Below are 21742 nucleotides of genomic sequence, written 5' to 3' on the forward strand. Positions count from 1 at the left end.
AGGACCATCATGCTTTCTCTTTCCTCTTCCTTCAATACCATATATATTTTTTTTTCTTAAATTTCTTTCTTTTTTCTTATCGCTTAGGGAGGTAGAATTAAATATATTTCTTGAGAATAGTACTTACTGTAGTGACTTTGCAGATCTGACCCTTGAACTCAGGGGAATAGCAGGCCCCGCTGAGCGGACACTTCTCTACTGGCTTTCCACGGTAGATGGGCCGATAAGATGCAGCACAGATGTCGAAGGGGTTGTGCATGTCATAATTGAGCTGGTAGGCATCTGTGGGGTTCTTCTCACAGGCTGACAGGATTTTTCGGGTCTAGGAGAAGGAAGGAGTGTTTTAGTTAGGACAGAAAACTGCACGCAACTCTAAGGATCCCATTACCATGGACTGGTAATTCCTTTGATATGAGATGCAACTGTATTATGTGGATACAGGTCCCAACCTCTGTACAGGATGTATGTGAATAGTTAATAGTCACCATTCCTGTTGTATCAAGCTTTCCCCCTCTCAGTACTAAAGCAGACTGATGGATCTAGACCCACATTCCTCCATCAAGTCTGGGGATTATCAGGGTCAGGCCCCAGAAAGGGATAAAACAGGCTTCCATCACCCAAGAAGAATGCTTTTGGAGGGCACAAGTAATAGGATGTGTATGTGATAGTTAGTGGTGGTTATGTTGGGATATCTGAAGCTTAAGGATAGAATTGGGGCTCCTTTCAAGTGAGACAGAGCCTTTTCCAGGTTGCAGATCACTTTTACGCCAGTGGCATCTATGAATAAATTAAATTCAGTTTCCAGGAACAAAAAGAAGCACCTAGGTCAGTAAGTAAACAGAGGATGGCATTCTGTTGGCTTTTTTGGTTGAATATTTTTTTTTTTTTTTTTTTTCAGTCTCCGTAGAGACTGTCAAAAATTGCCAATGCCGACTATATTTCAAGTCGTCATGGCGGGGTATTGGGAAAAGTTTTCAATTAGCAATAATCGCGCCTCGGATAAACCTCATTGGCTACGATACTGCCACTGCGCAAAGCTTGGTTGAATATTATATATTGCTTTATTTCAGAGGCAAGGACTTTGGTCTGCTCTTTCCATGTAAGAGAATAATATCTGGCTCCCCTTTGGTCACTGAAAGAGTTCCCACCTACCTGTTGAGCCACCTCAGGCTTGGGACCAAGTTCCAGCAGGCGCCGAGCAAAGGTGGCAGCTGTCTTGAAGTTCTTGAGCTTGAAGAAGAGGTTGAGGGCTGTACGCAGCACCAGGATCATGTGCACAGGCTGCAGGTTTGAGTGGGTGAAATAGGCTGCCATCTGGTGGACAGAAAGAGGAATACATGCCAGGCTGATGCCATAGCTAGTACAGGTCATTTCTAACCTGCTACATGGGCAAAAAAACAAAACAGAACAACAACAGGACTAGCCATAAAACAAAGAGTTACCCTCCATAACTAGGAGTCCTCCTAATTATGGAGGATTGATGAGATAAGGAAATAGCGTGAAGAAATGTAGCTTCCTCAAGCAGAAATGGACCCAAATTTCTCCCCCAGAGTCAGATCTGGGTTTGGAATTAAAGAATTTAGACCTAATGGAGGGAGAAAGGGAGGATGCCTATGTAATGCTCACAGTTCCATAGCTCTTACCTCACAGATGCGCTTCTGCTGTTCTAGAGTCTCTTTGGGCAGCTTCTTCCTTTCTATCTCCATCGACAAACCCACAATGTACTCGCGGCAAATAGTGATGAGCTGCTGGGCCTGGAGAGATGGCAGAGGAAGGTAATGGAAGAGAGACAATGTAGGGGTGCCCAGGACTGGCACAGTGGCTAGACCCCTCCTACCTCTGCAATCTCCTGCTTATTGTCCACAACAAGAAGTGGCACACTCAGGAGGATGGAACGGAATTTTTCCACAGCCTCCTCAAACTTGCCAACTGTGGTGAGTTGGTAGCACAGCTGCAACCGTTGGATGAGGTCATTAAGCTTCAGGCCCACAGCCGGTACACCATTCTTTAGCCCTGCATCCTTCCTGGAAAGGGAAAAGTAGGAAGGAGGATAGTCAGTAGCCAACTAGGACTCAACTTTTTCTGGCAAACATCATCATAGCCATCATCCTGTGAAATTAGCTGGAGATAGGATGGCAGTAGGTATAAACCCCAAACCCCATAGAATAACAAACCAAAAATCTTTTCCTACTAGGAAACCCTGGTTCTGAGGTGATTCTGTGTCACTGAGGCTACTATTTGAAATACCTACCAAAACCTCCTGGAAAAAAGGAGCAAGGAGCCTTACCAATTACGATTAGGGTAGCCATACATGGAAGGCAGGCAGGGCAGAGCCTGATAGGTGGTACGGCCTCGGGCATATGTCTGTAGGAACAGCTGCTTGTAGGGGCCAAACTGGATTACCCCTACCTGGTCATGAAGGAGCTGGGACACAGAAGGAAAGAAACATAAGGTTTTTGGTCCTGCCACTTAAAAACTAATTGACCTTAGGCAAGGTACTTAAATTCTCTGTACTTGTTTCCTCATCAGTTATAGACACTTAATTATAAGACCCTACCACATTTAATAATACCTATAACATATTTAGGATAGTGCCTGGCACATAGTGAACATTGAATAAATGTTAGTGGTTGTTGCAGTTGCTATTATTGTTGTTAATTTTATTATAATACATGGTTTAGTGTTCAAACATATACCTATTCAGGAAGGGGTGCTAACTTCACTGATGTGAGCTAGAAGGCAAGCTGGAAATAGGTGGAATTGGCTGACGGATCCACCTTAAGAGATTGCTATGCCAAATGTAAAGCAGGCAAGAGGAAGACCTTATGAGGTAGGTATACTTAAGCAAGACCAAGGGCTTCCATGATGAATATATACCTCTGCCCTTTGAGTAGGATCATTTCCATTTGATTAAAATCAGTTAATCATCTATCTCCCTGTGACCCTGAGCTAGGCACACTGAAGAGGAAGAGCCAAGATTACTTTAAGAAGACTTACCCGCATGGCTGTTTCAAAAGAGCCTGCCAGGATGTGATCAACTGGAAGCTGAGAGTTATTGCACCAGATCTAACAAGAAACCAAAAACCCAAGCCAAGTAAATATTTTGCCCCTTCTCTTCCCAAACTATCCTCTTCCATACCTATAGTACAAAAATATCCAACACTTTTTATATGTTAATCAAGTATTAGCCAGCTCAGATATACTCATCCCTACAGGGCTGTGTTTTCCTGCTTACCTGAGTGGGGCTTGTTCCCTTGGTTGGTGGCACAAAGAATCCATCTTCAGCCCCACCCGCTGCCCCAGAGGGTACATCCTAGAAGAAAAACAAAAATTCAGTCACGTTTTAAGCCATTTTGTTCCAATGAATCTAAAACACAACATTTACCTTATTCCCTGCCTCTGTTGAGGAGGAAGGGTATTAGTTGTGGGAGAAGATCCCCAAAATAGGAGCCACCTCATTAGGGACAAAATGACACAGCAAAAAGCTTGTTGCCTTTTCAGAAGCTACTACTTGTACAACCCTGACTCTTCTTTCAAATGAGACAAAAGCATCTGATTTGAGGATAGATGGAAGAAGGCCTTATCAGGATAAGGCCTCTGACTCTCATTCTTCCTTCTTTGAATGGGAGATAAGCATCAGATCAGAAGAAAGGTCTAGACTCCCTTCCTTTTGGAGTCTTCAGTATAGGGGTAGGGAACAGTAAGGCCACTGGCTTCCACAGGGAGGAATGGAAAGAACCTCACAAGGGTAAGAATTCTACATACCAGCTCAGGAGGGAGCTCTAGATCCTCTTCTACATCCCAGCCACCTCCTTCTTCCTGTCCTTTCCCAAGAGCATCATCCCCCAAACCTTCTGTGGCCTCCACAAACCCATCTGTAAGGAAAATCACACTCAAAATAGATTTGGATAGTCGCACAATCTTAGCAAATGAAGCCAAATGTTGGAATCCTGGTTGGCTTTATGGTCTGGAAGCCTGTAGAACTGTTCCATAACCCAGTCCTATTCCAGGGAATCCCTCTTCCCAGAACAGTCCTAAAACAGCACTCCTACCTTCATCCAGCTGCAGCTCCGCATCTTCTCCCCAGCCCTCAGTACCAACAGTGTCAATGTCAATGTCAGCAGCCAGTGCTCCTCCCTTCCCTACAGAAGGAAGGAACAGAAAGAAGCTTGTTACACCCCAGCAAGTCTGAGATTCTGAAATATGGCCTTCTTTGCAGGCAAGCTGCATTCCTTCAAAATCAGGTACCAAGGTTCTGCCCACTTATTACTTTTATGTGTCATTTATTTTTGTGGTATATATGTTATGCTAACTTGCAATAGGTTTCATAGAGGAAGAGAATATAAGAGAGATGGATGCAACTGGCCTTCATGTTACCAAAAACTGGCTATTACACCATTTTTTACTTAACAGCCTTTTCAAATTTCTTCCTGATGGCTTGGCAGGGCTTTAGAACATAGAGTAGGTGGAGGAGACAGAGGAAAGAGCAGTGCTGGGCACAAAATGTCCAGGGGTCTATTTAACCCTTTGCACTCGGATGTCGAGTGTGATTCGACATGGTTAGCAAAAATTATAGAAATTAAAATTACTCTTTGAATATATCAATTATTTGAAATATAAAAAAATCCAAATAAATAAGTTTGTATGAAAAGAAACTCCAGTTTTTTATTCTACTGCTGCACTTTGTAAAATCTGGGGTATTTAAAAAATTAAATCCCAAGTAGAATAAAGGAATTGGGCAAAAAAGCAAGCGAGTGTAAAGGGTTAAGCCCTTATTCAGAAGTGAACTAGGAGACACATCCAAGAAACAGGAGGAGAGTAAGGGAGTGGTGGAGGGTTGTAGCACACATCTGCACATAGCCAAATAACAGAATTAGAGGTAGCTGAAGTTGTTGTTGTTGTTGTTTCTAATTGAAACAGGGTCTCACTCTGTTGCGTGGGCTAGAGTACAGTAGTATCATCATAGCTCACTGCAACCTCAAACTCCTGAGGTCAAATGATCCTCCTACTTCAGCCTCCCAAGTAGCTGGGACTATAGGTGTGTGCCACCATTTCCAGTTAAATTTTTTATTGTTTGTAGAGACAGGCTCTCACTATTGCCCAGGCTAATCTCAAACTCCTGGCCACAAGTGATCCTCTTGCCTTGTCCTTCCAAAGTGCTAGGATTACAGGTGTAAGCCATAGCACCCAGCCAGCAGCCGAAGATTTATGTCATGAATAATAAAATACTGAACAGAGACTATGACTAGATACATATGGTAAAACCTAAGGGAATAGTAAGGCATCCCTGCTCCACCCCCCCATTTTCCAAATTTTCTTTAATGATCTCAAAATGCTTTTATTTAGTTTTTAAGACTACACTATAACTCTGATTGGCATTTTAGTGCTTCATGAGGCTTCATACAGAAAAAAAGACAGATGAAACTAATTACTAATGGTACTCTTTAGGACAGTTCTTCACAAAACATAATACAACAAAAATGCTATGACCGAACTGGGCACTTACCCTTGCCGGCAATGGAGCCTTCAAAGAATCCTTTGGACACAGTCAATAAAGGCCAATTGGTATCTAATGGCATGATAGGTGCAGGAGGCTGAAGCAGCTTGGCATTAGGGTCAATGTCTGGGATCTGAACAGCAGAAGAAGAAAAGAGACAAAAAGCAAACAGCTCTCAGAAATCATGTAGGCAAAGTTATAGAGCTTCCTTTGATCTTATTTGTTTCTCTGCCTCCCCGAGTAATGAGGTGGGAGAGTGACATTTATAGCTTTAAATGGTTCCCAAGACCTCAGAGTTAATCCTATAATCAGAAACAATATGTAAGTAAAGACTCACTGTCTCCTTCTCTGGGTCAAATGTCTCCTTCAAGCTCTCAGCTTCTTCATCTAAGCCATGGGTAGCAGCTGTGAGATAGGCCAGGGACTCTATAGAAAAAAACAGACTTTGTGGTACAGGTACACCAAGTGAATGCTGTTGTGGCAGGCAGCTCTGAGATGAACACCACATGATCCCTGCCTCCTGGCATTCAAATTCAAATTCTTGTGTAATGCCCTCCCCCTAAGTGTGGGCTGGACTTATTAACTAGCTGCTAATGGAGAGAACATGGCAGAAGTGATGGGATGTCACTTCTAAGATTAGATTACCAAGACTGTGGGTTTTATCCTGGGTGTTGTCTTTTGTTCACTTGCTCTGAGGGAGACCACTTGTCATGTGAACTGCCCTATGGAGAAGCCAGCAAGGCAAGAAACTGATGTCTCCCAGACAACAAAGAGCAAGGACCTGAGGACTGCCGACATCATGTGAGTGAGTGTGGAAGTGGATTCTCCCCCAGTTGAGCCTTGAGATGTCTGCACCTTGGCCAGCACCTTGACTATAGCCTCATGAGAGACACTGAGCCAGAGGTACCTAGCTAAGCCATATCCCAAATTGTGGGATGATAAAGGTTTGTTTTAAACTACTAAGTTTTGGGGCAATGGTATTACATAGCAATAGATAACTAATACAGTTGCTTATCTTTAACATCTATCATCGTGTTAATGACAACTTTGGCATCATCCCTGACTTGTCTCCATCACATCTCATATCTAGTACTTCAATAAATCATGTTGTCCCTGCCTTCAAAATGTACCCAAAGGCTAGGTGCGGTGGCTCATGCCTGTAATCCTAGCACTCTGGGAGACCGAGGCAAGTGGATTGCTTGAGGTCAGGAGTTCGAAACCAGCCTGAGCAAGAGCGAGACCCCATCTCTACTATAAATAGAAAGAAATTAATTGGCCAACTACTATATATAGAAAAAATTAGCAAGGCATGGTGGCGCATGCCTGTAGTCCCAGCTGCTTGGGAGGCTGAGGCAGTAGGATTGCTTGAGCCCAGGAGTTTGAGGTTGCTGTGAGCTAGGCTGACGCCACCGCACTTTCTCTAGCCTGGGCAACAAAGCGAGACTCTGTCTCAAAAAAAAAAAAAAAAAATGTATCCCAAATCTGACCCTTACTCCTCCACTAATAGCACCTTGGTCCAAACCACATCATTCACCTTTCTTGTTCCCTAATGCATGTCAAATGCTAGTATAATGCTATAGCAGGTACTCAAAAAATATACTCTGAATACAGAGTATATTTTGAATGAATACATAATGAGTGAAACCTCTAGAATTAGAAGTAAAGGAATAAAATTCCAACCAAATATATTTACTAGAGTATCCATTCTAAGCCTTCTAAAACCTCCAATCTTCCCCATGAGTATTTTTCTAAGGGTGTTTGGCCAGACTGAATATTCTGGCTGCGCCTCCATTTGGCTTTGAAGAAAATTTAAGCATGATAGGAGCATGTTGTTTCTCCTGAAAAAATGCACAATAAAGACAAATCACACACCACTATATAAAAATAACTCAACATAAAGAGAAAACACTTGCTAAGGCTCCAAAGGAGCCGGTGGGTTCTGGACAGATACTTACTCTGTCCACAGTTCTTTAGGATCCGTACTCGCTCTGACACGTCACCCAGGTATAGGGCATTCTGATAATGGCCACTCATGTCCTTTCGGATCTCAGCTGCATCAAGTCAGTAAGAGAAACCATGTTATGTCTTCTCTCTTAAGTTCTCTCTATCCTCTATTCATCCTCCTCCTTCTCCCAAGAACCCTCTTTCCATCCTTAGTTTCAGGGGCCTCACCAATCTTCATCATCTTGCGAAGTTTCTCTAGGTTGCCAGTGATAAGGTACAAGAAGGAAAGTTTGTCAAAATTTTTGGTACGCTGATAGCACATTTCCACAATCTGGTGGTTCCCCTGTAGCAGGGCCACTTCTCCCAGCTTTTCCCAGCAGTTCTTATCATCCAGTGCTTTGGCTGCTTCCAGAGCAATCTAAAGAAATCCCCAGGATCAGTGTTAACAGGTTGGAGAATACTGTGATTCAAAACCAGGGACTCTGCAGTCAAAACATTTGCCTCTAAATAAAGTTCCCAAGGAACTTCCTATATTTTCAATCACTCCTAGCTTTTAATCTAATTCTATTGAAAATCCTATCAACAAATAGCACCCCTTTGAATCCATGGACAGAAGAACCACATCACACTATCCTCCTCAGAAAGTTACTTTACAACAGAATCACCTAGCAGTTGCTGATTCCATAAGGGCAGCTTTTGCTTAGCTACCTTATTTCCTACTTGAAAGGGTTTGAAGATACACAGGGACTTTAGGAAAAAAAGAAGAAATAATAAAAGGAGGAGGTTCTGAATTAAAAAAACAATCTCCCTAAGCACTTTCCCCCTTTGAAAATAATGCCTATATAATCTGAGCCCCAAAACTTAATAGGTACTCCATATAAGTAGCTAGTCAGCAAGATTAAGTGTTAAGAAAATAATGAGATCTTCAAATCCCATGATACCTGGCTTTTAACATAGAAGTTTTGAATTCAGAATGACAATGGTACAAATCTATGGCAGAAGCAGAGACAGGAAAAAATAGAGATAAGCAAATAGCTAAAAGAGAGCTTAACCCAACAACTAAAAAAATTCCAAACTTCATTATTCTGGCTAAAGAAGCAAGCCCAAGATAATGCCACCCCAATGCTACCGTAACCCTCTCACCTCCTCTAAAGCAATATGGGGCTGATAACCATATTCCTCTCACCTCAATGTTTCCACACTCCAGCGCCAGACTAAAGCGAGTTTTCTCATCCTTGACAAAATGCAGTGCCACTTCAGGATAGCCCTTCTTCTGGAGATAAGCAATAATAGACTGGCCTACTAATTTGGCATTCCTCACCATGTGCAGTACCTAGACATTTGGGGTGTGGTAGGGCAGGAAGTAGAGATCACTTACAGGAAAAAAAGAAGAGTGCTGTCCCTCTTAATACTCCTGGTATGCATCCCCACCTTCATACCTCATCATATTTTCTGTTGATCAGAGCCAGCTTGAATTTGAACTCAGTGGGATCAATGGTAAGTACCCGAGGACGACACTCCCTATCTAGGCAATATACATTGTTGCCCTTCACTCGTGTGACATAGATGGGTAAATCCAGAGTTCGAATGATTCCATGGTCCCTAAGAATAGGGGATAGAGGGCACAATTTTCAGTAAGTGAGGGGAAAAATACAGCCTGTAAAGAAATGGAACATCAGACTTGTGGGGGGTGGGGGAGAAAGGGCATTTATTGAAACCTTAAAATTTGTACCCCCATAATATGCCGAAATAAAAAAACAGTATAGGCCGGGCGAGGTGGCTCACGCCTGTAATCCTAGCACTCTGGGAGGCCGAGGTGGGCGGATTGCTAGAGGTCAGGAGTTCAAAACCAGCCTGAGCAAGGGCGAGACCCCGTCTCTACTCTAAATAGAAAGAAATTAATTGGCCAACTAATATACATAGAAAAAATTAGCTGGGCATGGTGGTGCATGCCTGTAGTCCCAGCTACTTCAGAGGCTAAGGCAGGAGGATTGCTTGAGCCCAGGATTTTGAGGTTGCTGTGAGCTAGGCTGACGCCATGGCACTCACTCTAGCCTGGGCAACAAAGTGAGACTCTGCTCAAAAAAAAAAACAAACATTAGGTGGTAAAATTGTGAAGAAAAGCAAGAAAGAAATCACCGTAAAAATCAGAATGTTATTTTTGGGTGGGAAAGAAGGGGGCTGTGATCAACAGGACCCACAACAGGACAAAGGGCTTCTGGGTTGTCAGAACCGCTCTATTTCTTGGCTTGGGTGGCAGTTACACAGATGTTCACTACATGACTTATTTGCTATTCTGTGTATTTATAATTTATACAATTTTCTGCATATGTACTATATTTCATCATAGTTTTAAAAATAGTTGAGAAAACAATGCTTAGATGCCCCTACCATATATATGCCAGATAAGGCTTTTCCATGAAGAACAGTGATGAGGGCCTTTACCCACATCTCAAGACAGGACAGTAATTTCATGAAACTGCCTTCTCCCACTCTGTATCCCAGATAATTAACTTACCCAGTGGTGACAGCATATTTGATGTGGTTGCTTGTGGTATAGATAAATACCCCACTCTCATCCCAGGCCCCACTCTTGACACGAATGTTCTCATGAATGTTACACAGAGCATCCAGTTTGCGGTTACAGATCACAATGGCTGTAAGAGGCAAAGGGCATGAGTGCTCTGTTGGATAGGGTGAGTGCAATACACTGGCAGGGATGGGGGAGGGAGGGACTGGTCTCTAAATCAAGGTGGATATAATGAAGACTTACCATGTTTGGCTAGTAGTGCTACATGTGACATGTCTGCTGACCAGATAACATATTTCACCTTGGAAATCTTCACGGATGCCAGAGTCCTGAGATAGAGGGCAAACATGAATGGATCTGATTCTTTTATCTCAGGCTACGATCTACATCCTTTCAACCCTAAATTAATGTAAATCCCAATTTCTTAATGTAATATCACATAAAATTCCCCACATAGTAGCTTAATGATGTAAACATCTTGGCTTACACTGTGCACTTACTTCCCCCTTCTTCAACCTCCTATCCCTCATTCCCCTGTATTACTGAGGATTTGTGCATATCTTCACTACTGGATCATAAGCTCCTTTAGGTACAGGAACTATGTTATTAATCTCTGTGTCACCCTCATTCTAAGCCCCAACAGCAATCTTTATTTAGGTAAGTACTGTAAAAACAGATAAACAAGCCTCTTTGCTGTAACACTAGTGTGTATGTGCAGGATGGAGGGTGATCATGGAAAGGAAAAAAGGGCTAGAAAGAGTCTTGGAGTTATAGCATAAGAAGTGGCCAAGCCAGAAGACAAACTTACTTAGGGAAAAGAAAGCTCCTACTAAAGATGTACACTCTCCCCTACTATCTGCCTGTCTGCTTAGGGGCACCAGACATATTACCGCTTCTGCTGCACATCAAAGAGTGTGATAGAGTCTGCATCTCGAAGCAGGAGGTTGCCTGTGCCAGCATAGAAGATCTCATCACAGTTGGGCACCTGTACCTTTTTGGTGATCTCATTCTTCAGATTCTTGATAAGAAGCTGAAATGAGTATTAAAAATGGGGTTAAGAGAAGAATTGTGTACATAAGATAATGGCCACTAATGATGTCCCTCAGTAATTGTTCCTTACCTTCCATAAACTATGGAGCAGATTTTCCCCTGTCCAAGTCAATTACCACTCCAGGTAGACCACTCCAACCAAGATCCTCTCCAAGAGCCTTAATACCCCTCCTCTCCCTGCCCAATTAAAACATTTTGAAAAGTTCGACTAAAGTCTGATTTCCTCAATCAACCAGACAGAGACAACAGAGCTTTTGGGGCTTACAGTTTGTTAAACATTTTCTTGAGAGAGCACTGCTTATCTTGTGCTAGACCTGTTACATTTCAAGTACCAATGGAGGCAGTAGAACGAGGGAGAACTACTCCTCATCCAGTCCACCCACTTCAAATTTGATGCTTTTCTGGCTCCTGAAGTCAAGAGTGACTGTAGCATGGTTCTTAGGACCTGAGCCACAGTGATCATCAACCTAATTATATCAATTTTAGTCTTTTTCCCCCAAGGGGATTGGCATAGGGCTAGGGATAGAGGTAGAGCCAATACATGAAGATCACAGCTGCCCAGGGGAGAAAAGGAAGAAACGATGCTCTTTATTCTGCAACACACAGGCCACTGCAACCACACCCCCCAAATTAGTTTCTGCTTTTAGTCTTAACTCACCGAATGCATCCGATCTAGGACAGCAAACCGATTTCGAGCAACCCAAACGGCTGTCAGGCCTGAGGATCGTTTCCCTTCAGGGGCTGAGAAGAACAAAACCAAAGGCGGGAGCATGTGGTGAGCCACTGGCAGGTGACAGAGTCAGGTGCCATGGAGCTGCCAGTCTTGCTGCCTGCCATCTTGGCTTTGCCAGTTCAGCTGCTTCCTAACTAATTCAGCCATAACCTGGGGCTATTGTCAAGTGACTTTTCCCCACCAGTCCCCTCCAAATTCCAACCTCCACCCTTGCCAAGCCTCTTTTCTCTAGGCCAAGTGGCTGCATTTCAGCTAACACCACATACTGGCAGAAGGGCCGCCCATCTTGGGAGACAGCACACTCCATCAAGCTAACGAGCAGGGCCACCCTGGCCAAGCTGTGGCAGAACAAGCAGCCTGTCAGTGTCATAGGACCCCCTCCCCAGGATGCAGCTGCTCTGCTGCTTTTAACATGCAAATGCAGACCTCCAAGTAGGGCAGGGTGGGGCAAAGCACTCCTAACTAAACCTTGACACAGAGCTCAGTGATGGGCAGTATTTAGCACCAAGCTGTTGCTTTGTAAATGTCAATTGCAGATTCTTATCACCCTGAAGAGAGTTGCAAAATATTCCTCAGTTTATTGCCTGATTAGAATTTTGAAATGGATGTTCCACTCTCTGGGAAACTTGTAGATGGATAAGCAGAAGAATGCATCAAAATACTCTTTTGCCTATTCAAGCAGCAGAAAAGTGGACAGAACATGCTGGACAGCCTTGCCTTTTACTTCTCTGGCACCTGGAGTGGGCAGGCAATTTACAAAACTAATTATTATCACAACCAATATTTCCATTTTTCCAGGGTCCAGGGAACCATACTCTTTAAGCTTTTGGTTTTTCTCTTCCTCTTCTCTGTTGCCCATTATTGGGCTGCACTTTTATTATCTCCCCTTAGAAATGGAGTAGAGAAAATAAAAGTGGTAATAAAAAAACAACAACAAAGATATTTTACACTCTATTACTTGCAAACAAATATGGGGGGGAAGCAAGGGAATGAGTTGGGAGGGACTAAATTACATGATTTAGTCACAAATGGCTTAACTGACTAATTTATAAAGGGGAATTTGATTTATGGGTACTAAATACATACAGGTTTTCTTTCTCTTTTCATGATCACATTTAAAAGAGTAAGTCAATTAGCAACAATGGTTATTACCTAATTGAACACTGGATATTACCCAGTGGTCTCCATAAAAGGAACAGAGCTAGTAAAATGGTTCTCAGGAATTTGTTGATGGGGTCTAAAAATATCATGAAAATATGCTAGTAAGAGTGGGGATCTGAAGAATAAACCTCTGACCTAGCAATATCCACAAAGCCACTGGAGGAAGTGCACTGAAAGGAGCATAAGCAATAGTCAAACCCATTCCAATAATGTTTTGTCAGCAAGTTCTAATCACAAGGATATCAGTAAGGGATGGTGGTGATGGAAGAGTTACACAGGGGTCTCAGCTGGATCCTAGGATCCCAGGTGGGGTGTGGGGCTGTTAGCAGCCTCATCTTTTTGACATGCAAAAGGAAGCAAATCGGATCTGGACGTGGATGGGAGAGTATAAATCCCTAGTCCCAGGATGAGACATTGTAAGATTGGAACCACATTTTTAAATAAATGAAACTACCAGGGTGAAAGTCATCTCAGTTGACAATAAACTAGGATAACATGCTGTGCTGAAAGAGAAAATGGAGAGTTTCTAATAACCAAATTATAAAATATATATATCTAGCTGGGGTAATAAAATGGAGGAGGAACATGAATATTTCACACCATGGTTGCCTCTGATGCAATTGTTAGCAGCACCTGCCAACAGACATGAGTGATGTGGCAACGGCCTGGGGATGGAATGTGTAAAAACCTGAAGAGAAGTGATGCTGTGGGTGAGGAGAGCTGGAGGCAGAGTGAGGTAGACAAAGAGAATGCTTACCATCAGGGTTCTGGGAGTCAGCGTCCTTGGGAATGGTGTACAGATCATAGGTACTATTTTCTAAATTGCTGGCTCTCTGTAGAGGAAAAGGGGAAATTATAATGTTAGTGAGAGGCAGCCAAGACACCAATTTACCAGTTTATTCTGACAGAGAAAACAGTTCCATTGCACAGACAACAATCTGAAACCATACTTTTCTCACACTTCATCTAGTGGGCATTTGAATGCTTCCATATCTAAGAATTATAGGGCTCTTTGCCAAACAACTCGGCATTGATGTCACTTTATTTTCCTTAACCTCCAATGAAAGCAAGAATTGCTCTCTACTCTACAAATTAACAAACTAAGACCCTGATATTCTAGTGCCCCACCTGAGTACTCATCAACTTAAAAGTATGCTTGAAAGAAAAAAAAAGATATCAAAGAAAATTGCCAAGAGAATATGGGACTGCTAAATATTAAAGAATGACTGAGATTAAACACTAAAAGTTATATGGGGAAAGAGAAGTTTTCATTCTTTTTAAGTTGGCCACCAGGGCACTAAAATTAGGATGTCATTTCTTTTCTTTAGCAAATTGTGTGGCAAGACATGGGGAGGGCTCCTTGATGACTCTGAAGGCAACCCCAGTAAAAAAAAAACTCCCTCTCAAAATCACAACAGTTCTTCTATTTTCACCCAAAGGAAGGGACAAAGATAACACAAGATATAGTCATAAACATTCTCTCAAATTACTTTTAGTGATCTAGGTCATTCATCTTGATACTCCATTAAATTTAGAGATTGTTAGCTTCAAGAGAGATACAAGTTTACAAATGCTCAATTTGTTTATGACAACTAAAGTCTACCTGGTTTGAGCTTCTGAGCTTTCACTGTGTTAGCTCTAGCAAAATGACCATTAAATAGCTTATATTATAAGGAGACATTAAATATCCCTTAAGGGCATGAGAAAGAGACCTAAGGAAAATGGGGAAACCCAGGACAACTCCATAGGTTACTTACCGTACAGAGTAGGACTGCATTTTCTGCTGGATTGTATGACATATTGAATACTGGAAACTTGGAACCACTAGAGAGATATATAGAAAAAGCAGAAAACAAGGAAAAGGCATAAGAATAGAAGGAAGAAAGGAATTACCCCTGTACTTCTTACTTAGCCAATATTTACATATATATACTTATCACTTTTATAATCAGGAATAAAAATAAATATTGCATTTATTCTCTTCCTTCCTTTAAGGCTTAGGAATGTACCTATCTCATCTTTGAACAAACAGTTTAAAAAAGTAAACTGTACAAGAAGTCAAATTATTCAATAGAAGGTAGGGTTACTGTAGTGAGTGGGACTTGTTCTGCTTGGATTCAAATTCCTACACATAATTGCAGTGGACACCACAGAGTAACATGATGTGATTTGTCTCTGGCTGGTTTCTCCTGTCCCTTTCAGTGTTCACATAAACCCATCTTTTTATTGTAGTGATGCTAGAGGGTGGTTATCAAACCCTCATGCCAAAGTTTGCCACCATTAATGTTTCAGAATGCTGATGCAGCTGGCTTTCCAAAAGGACAGTTCCTTTTGCCAGACATCCCAGAGGTTATCATTCCAGGGACACATATTCCAGTTTAGAATTGTGTGCATTTTAGCAGAATAATGCCAAATAAAAGCAAAAAACCCTGTTAACCATTTGGGCTACTCTCTACCAAGAAACTTTCTCTGGTTTGCAAGAGATCTGGCAAACTATGATAGTATGACTTCCTATCCACAGGGTCACTAGCATTCTCAACAGGGGAACTCCTTGCCTACAATGCTCCTAGGGTTTAAAGTGAACAGGCTCATCTAATGGGGATTCCATCTATGACAGGAAATGAGATCCAAAATGTTCAAAAGAAGACTCTTGTTTGTGGGTATTGTATCACAGTGACAGGTAAAAGGGTTTAGAGGGAGGAAACAAGATTGATTTACCTCCGCAACTGCATCACAGCTACATCTTTGGAGCTGTTGAAATCCAACTGACGTAAGAATCGGTCCTTGACATAATGCAGCATATTGCCATGAACAGCATAGGCTGGCCGTTCCCGTTCCAGCTTAAACACAATCATGCCACCATCATGGCCTGGGGGAGAAGAAGAAGAGAAGAAAGAATTAGCTATAGGCAAGAAAGCTGGAAACAGGAGATACACAAGGATGAAGATTATATATGCTAAACACAAAGCAAGACAGAGTCTCACTTTGTTGTCCAGGCTAGAGTGAGTGCCGTGGCGTCAGCTTAGCTCACAGCAACCTCAATCTCTGGGCTCAAGTGATCCTGCTGCCTCCGCCTCCCGAGTAGCTGGGACTACAGGCATGTGCCACCATGCCCGGCTAATTTTTTGTATATATATATATATTTATATTTTTTTAGTTGGTCAATTAATTTCTTTCTATTTTTAGTAGAGATGGGTCCCGCTCAGGCTGGTTTTGAACTCCTGACCTCGAGCGATCCTCCCGCCTCAGCCTCCCAGAGTGCTAGGATTACAGGCGTGAGCCACCAGGCCCGGCCAATTATTAGAATCTTTATTCAAGTAGTTCACTGCGAATCCTTTCCTAATACTATTCATACTGCCACATTTAGACATGCTCTTCTCTGTGTTCCCCTAAAGTTCTGCACTAACCTCTCTTATAGTACTTATCGCCTTGGGCTGTAATCATTTATCACCCTTACTATACTAGGGAAAGTAGAGTTCCCTGAAGGCAGAAACTATAATAATTTCCATCCTTCCCTAGTCCTTAGCATATAAAAAGAGCATAGGCTGGGCATGGTGGCTCATGCCTATAATCCCAGCACTCAGGGAGGCCAAAGCAGGTGGATCACTTGAGGCCAGGAGTTCAAGACCCACCCTGTGAGGCAACATAGTGAGACCCCACCTCTACAAAAAAATTTAAAAATTAGCCAGGCATGGTGGCTTGTGCCTGTAGTCCTAGCTACTCAGAAGACTGAGGCAGGAGGATCACTTTATCCCAGGAGTTCGATGTTACAGTGAGCTATGATTACACCATTGCACTTCAACCTGGACAACAGGGGGAGACTCTGTCCCTTTAAAGAATCATAAAAAGTATTTGCTGAAAAAATTAATTTTAGTTTAAAAAGCCTATATGGTTCTGTTTTTAAAAAATGTTTTGCTCTTTCCCTACTAGCATCATCCATCCCTTAGAGCAGTGGTCCCCAACCTTTCTGGCACCAAGGGCCAGTTTCACAGAAGACAATTTTTCCACAGACTAGGGATTGGTGGGGACGGAGCTCAGGCAGTGATGTGTGGTATTTCCTAAGAGGCCACGGACTGGTAATGAGCCACAGCCTGGGGATTGGGGACCACAGCTATAGAGAACCCTTCTACTCTTACCCTCCTACTATCTGCTCTCTACACATAAACCAGATCATGCCATTTCCCTACCCAAAACCTCCCAATGGCTTTCCATTCATTCAGAAGAAAATCTAAAGTTCTAACCATGGCCTATAATACAATACACAATCTGACCTGGTCTCACCTCCTATTACTTAGTCCCTTACTCACTGTGCTCCAACTGGCCTCTTTGATGTTCTTCTAACATGCTATTAAGCACCTCTAACATCCTATCTTTGCATTTGCTGTTCCCGATCTCTTTCCCTTTCACTTTTCTAAACACCCAATATCAAATAGATCCCACACTCTCATACCTCTTACCTTTGTTTTTCTTCAAAGCATTTTTCACCATGCATCATTTTATATATATATTGTTTTACGGTCTATCTCCCCTTATTACAAACACAAGCTCCATGAAGGCAGGGACTTTGTTTTATGCACTGCTACAACACCAGCACTCAGAATAGGGATGGCACTCAGTATGTATCTGCTAAATGAATGTATAAAACTTAACTCCTAGCTTCTCAGTCTGAGAACTATAAATATCCAGTATTAGCCTCCTATGTGAGCTCTTAGTAGCCAAAGAGTATGGGCTATATTGTTAAATGGATCTTGGTAGAGAAAGAACACTACTCCAAGGAGGCAAGGGGGGGAAAAAAAGCTTCAACTAAGTAGCTCTGAGAATTTGCTTCTCCTTGTCATCCAACTGTGCATTTACTGGAGACAAAGCTAATAGAGAATCACTTTCAATTCTTAAAAACTTTGAAGTGAAGCAATTAAGAAAGAGAGGAAATGGCCTTTACCTGCTGCAAAGAGGTTAAGGTTAGGGTGAGCAGCTAGGACCCAGAAACGATCATGGTCCCTACGGAAGGTCTGAACCCCAGTCCTAGGAAAGCAAAAGTACACAAAGAAAAATATTAACTTCCCAGACATCTTTAACCCATCATTTATAAGAATATTGAGTAAGCTAATTAAAAATGTAAATCAAGGAGAGTAAACCGTGTATCCTAAGTAAAGGTAGTCATGATAAATTCTACCGACGATTGGTGCTCAAATGGTGGTAGTATTCACCAGGGATGAGGGGGTAGACCCACATTTTAGGAATGTGGTGAGCATTGTGGAGGGGAAGGGCATATCTCTAACCCTTCTTAGGGAGAGGCAAAAATACAAAATGTTACCAAAATGTCAAAAAAACCCCAAAACTTTTATCCGGTGTCAGGCAGGTAGGAGGGGGGAGGAGGGGATGGGTGTATACTGACATAATGAGTGCGATGCGCACCATCTAGAGGATGGACACGCTTGAAGCTCTGACTCAGTGGGGGGGGGGAGTGGCAAGGGCAATATATGTAACCTTAACTATATTTGTACCCCCATGATATGATGAAATAAAAAGAAAAATATAAAAAAAAATTCTACCGAGGAATACAAAGAAGAAAAATCAAACCGACCATATTATTTTGATATTTTAATTTCCTCCATTTATCACAATTTTCTACTGTATTGCTTTCATTTCTTATTTCTTCTCTAGCTACAGAATTAGTGGAAAGGGGAGGAAGAACAACATGTTTAAATTTAGAGGAGAAGAAGAATACACATGGTGACTTCTATTTAACGGAAAATTTGTAAACACCAGCCGATCTCTAGGTCTCTTCAGGTTTCCACAACATAAGATGTGATTTTTCTACATGCTGAAGATGTTGAGACAAAAGAAATATTCTAATCTAATTTTAAAAGAGAGAGTAAGAAAGACAAAGGGGCATTCCCCTGGGATTGGTCACACAACATCAATGACTCCCTTACCGCTTAGACATATCCCAGACTCGGATACTCTTGTCCTCAGAATTGCTGAGGATCAACTCTTGGCGAGGGTGGAAGACAGCACAGGATACATTGTTGTAATGGCCCCGGCAGGTATCAACCTCCCATGCCTTTGATTCTAAAGGACAAAAAGAATTAGGTCATCACAATTCCCTACCACTATAATTTTGGGATTTGGAGATATGACATGTTTTTAATCGAGTGCTAGGTACTACTACAAAATGTGAAATTAGGAACTTCTAATAGGGCAATTTTCTTCATTTAAGGCTCTTAAACTTTACATATTTCTCTGTTCTTTCATTCTGATCCACTTATCAATTGTAACACCTCTTCTCCATCATTGCTTATCCCTTTACTCTATTTTATTTGTCCTGATAGTAACTGTCACTAGCTGCCATTTTAGAACAAATGCAAGCTCCGTAAGACAGGGGCTTTATCTGTTTTAGTCACCACTGTATCTCCAATGTTGTTGCCAATGTCTAGTAAAATGTAGGTATGCAATAAATATTTGTCAATGAACGGATGAATTCTTACTCTTATGTTCATACTCCTCAAAATTAGGACCCCACCACAGGGAAAAAAAAAAAAAAGGGAAAGGGGTAATTTCTGTGATCCCAGGATTAGTGTAAGATAATCACCTAAGGTAGGAAAAAAGAGCAAAGTCCAGAAGACCTGGCTACTTTACTTGGCTGACCAGCAGTCAATTTCTTAGACATGGTGATGCTGCCACTGGTTCACTCACCATTCATACGCCAGATCTTCACCTGACGGTCATCTGCCCCAGATACAATAAGGGGCATAGTGGGGTGGAAGGCAGCCCAGTTTACTCCACGATCATGACCCTGTAGAAAAAAATCAGTTGTTCTTCTAAAACAGTTTTATAACTGTTACTCAAAGCAAATCAATGAACCACGCTGGTGGTTATAAAAGATGTCTCTCATTTATTCTTCATGTGAAAAGACTCAAGAGACTATGCTGCTCTAAGATTTTGAACATCAGAATTAGTATGTCAATCTATCCAACATTATACTAAATTCTCATAGGAATTTCCAAATATGTATTTCCAACCCCACACGTAGTTTCATCTGCATTTAGTATATACTGCCTTATTTTTTACTTATCTACTTATATCTTATTTCTCCAATTAACATTTCAAGGATAAGACCAATTTTATAACAATGCAAAAATTCTCAAAGTGTGACCTGGAAACCCTTGGAGGAACCCCAAGATCCTTTTAGGAAATCTGCAAGGTCAAAACTATTTTTTGTATAATACTAAGACTTTGTCTTTTTCATTCTTATTCTCTCGTGAGTGTACAGTGGAGTCTTCCAGAGACATGATGTGTGATAATGTCACCGCTCTCATAGCTAATGTGTGTTGATATATTTTACACTTTTAAAAGTTCTCAGTTTTAATTTCTAATATGGTAAAAACTGACAGATATAACCCACATTAAAAAAAAAAAAAACTCTTTGGGGTTCTCAATAAATTTTAACAGTATAAAGAGATCTTCATGTAGTAGGCACACTGAAAAACAAAAAAGGAGAGCCTCAGACCAAAAACTTTAAGAATTGCTTATTTTAAGATAATTCTATACCCTACTGATACAGTTGTACATTATACAGTGACAGAATCTGAATTAAGGCAGTTCTGAATTAGCAGTATTTTTGAGAAGTATCATCTGTGAATCCCAGTTCTTCCATTTAACAGATACATGTGGACTTTGGTAAACTGCTTAATTTCTCTAAATCTGAATTTTTTTCCTCTGTAAAATGAGGTTAATACCAACTACTTCGGTGGATAGCTGTGAGGATTAAATTAGATAATATTCTTAAAGAAAAATTAGTTTCTTTCCCTTATCCTTTTCTATTATCTTTCCATGAACAAAAGTTACTGACACATGGCTGGTTCTCAGTAACTGTGATTAAATTTCGTTCTGCTCTACTCCTTACAGAAGGCTTGAGAATGGGCTCTGCCTTGAGATGGTGAAGGAGCCTATGCCCAGATTTCTCTCCTTCCCCCCACTAGGTTTATAAGGTAACATGACTCTTCCTCAGGTGGCATGTAGGCTTCCTTTCTCTGTTGGTTGGTTCACTCACAATTCTATTTCCAGGGCCTCAAATAGTGCCTGGCAATTAATAAGCACTCCATAAATATCTGTTGAAGGAATAAATGAATGGTATGTTGTGACTTTCCCTGGATGACAGCCCATACTCAGCCACTGGCTGTAGAGATAAGTACCTCTAGTACATGCTTCACCACTGCATCCGTAGTTCCAAACAGATCAACCCCAGTAATTCCTCTCACATCCGACTCCACCGCACCAGGGGACAAGTTTTTTTTCCTTAGACCTTTGAAGGGGTAAGGAGTGAGATGAAAGATGTAAACAAAATGTTATCAAAAAGAGCACAGTAGCAGAAATACTGAAAGATACAGTGAAGAAGAAGAGAAAAAGAAATTGAGAGCTCCTATCTATTTCCAAAAATATTCAAAATATTGAAGTACATTCACTATCTTCTCTTCTGCTCCCTTAAGACTTAAACAGACTAACTACTAGAATTTCTTTCTACAGGTCAACCCAAATTTCTGACACAGCTAACCTCTTCTTCAACAAATCTCACCTCAAAGGCTGTCTAATTCACTTATTGCCCACTTTCCATTCTTCAGTGTTTTTCAATGTGGCCTCAATTGGCAAACATTCAATCTCCATTTTCAACTTCATGAATTCTATAGAAACTTTATTCACCATCATCTCAAAAAATTAGAAAGAAAAGCCATATGGGGAGGATATAACTCACTGCTTCTCAAACTGGAAGCTTTTAGGCAACTCATGAGAAAGTTGCAAATGCGTTATAGAAACTAGACCTATTAAG

The 21742-nt window shown here is 41.5% G+C and overlaps 1 protein-coding gene and 1 non-coding gene across 2 annotated transcripts in view; both read right to left on the bottom strand.

Moving 5' to 3' along the window:
- Positions 1-21742, bottom strand: part of COPA (coat protein complex I subunit alpha) — a 42033-nt gene that overhangs the window by 882 nt on the left and 19409 nt on the right. Inside the window, exons 7-32 of the mRNA XM_012749154.3 lie at positions 21111-21220; positions 19612-19711; positions 18852-18987; positions 17855-17937; positions 15634-15784; positions 14673-14739; positions 13673-13748; positions 11680-11762; positions 10862-11001; positions 10215-10300; positions 9960-10098; positions 8881-9043; positions 8628-8774; positions 7670-7859; positions 7453-7548; positions 5835-5923; positions 5507-5630; positions 4053-4142; positions 3766-3875; positions 3236-3313; positions 2998-3066; positions 2288-2424; positions 1838-2024; positions 1644-1754; positions 1153-1314; positions 128-322 (exon numbers count right to left, since the gene is read on the bottom strand). Coding sequence (XP_012604608.2) covers positions 128-322; positions 1153-1314; positions 1644-1754; positions 1838-2024; positions 2288-2424; positions 2998-3066; positions 3236-3313; positions 3766-3875; positions 4053-4142; positions 5507-5630; positions 5835-5923; positions 7453-7548; positions 7670-7859; positions 8628-8774; positions 8881-9043; positions 9960-10098; positions 10215-10300; positions 10862-11001; positions 11680-11762; positions 13673-13748; positions 14673-14739; positions 15634-15784; positions 17855-17937; positions 18852-18987; positions 19612-19711; positions 21111-21220 — 3119 coding nt within the window. The remainder of the gene's footprint in view (positions 1-127; positions 323-1152; positions 1315-1643; positions 1755-1837; positions 2025-2287; positions 2425-2997; positions 3067-3235; positions 3314-3765; positions 3876-4052; positions 4143-5506; positions 5631-5834; positions 5924-7452; positions 7549-7669; positions 7860-8627; positions 8775-8880; positions 9044-9959; positions 10099-10214; positions 10301-10861; positions 11002-11679; positions 11763-13672; positions 13749-14672; positions 14740-15633; positions 15785-17854; positions 17938-18851; positions 18988-19611; positions 19712-21110; positions 21221-21742) is intronic.
- Positions 899-1039, bottom strand: LOC142869647 (U4 spliceosomal RNA). Its single transcript, XR_012918227.1, has one exon. It is a non-coding gene; the product is annotated as a U4 spliceosomal RNA (small nuclear RNA).

The sequence above is a fragment of the Microcebus murinus genome, chromosome 2 (assembly GCF_040939455.1).
Source record: "Microcebus murinus isolate Inina chromosome 2, M.murinus_Inina_mat1.0, whole genome shotgun sequence".
NCBI lineage: Eukaryota > Metazoa > Chordata > Mammalia > Primates > Cheirogaleidae > Microcebus > Microcebus murinus.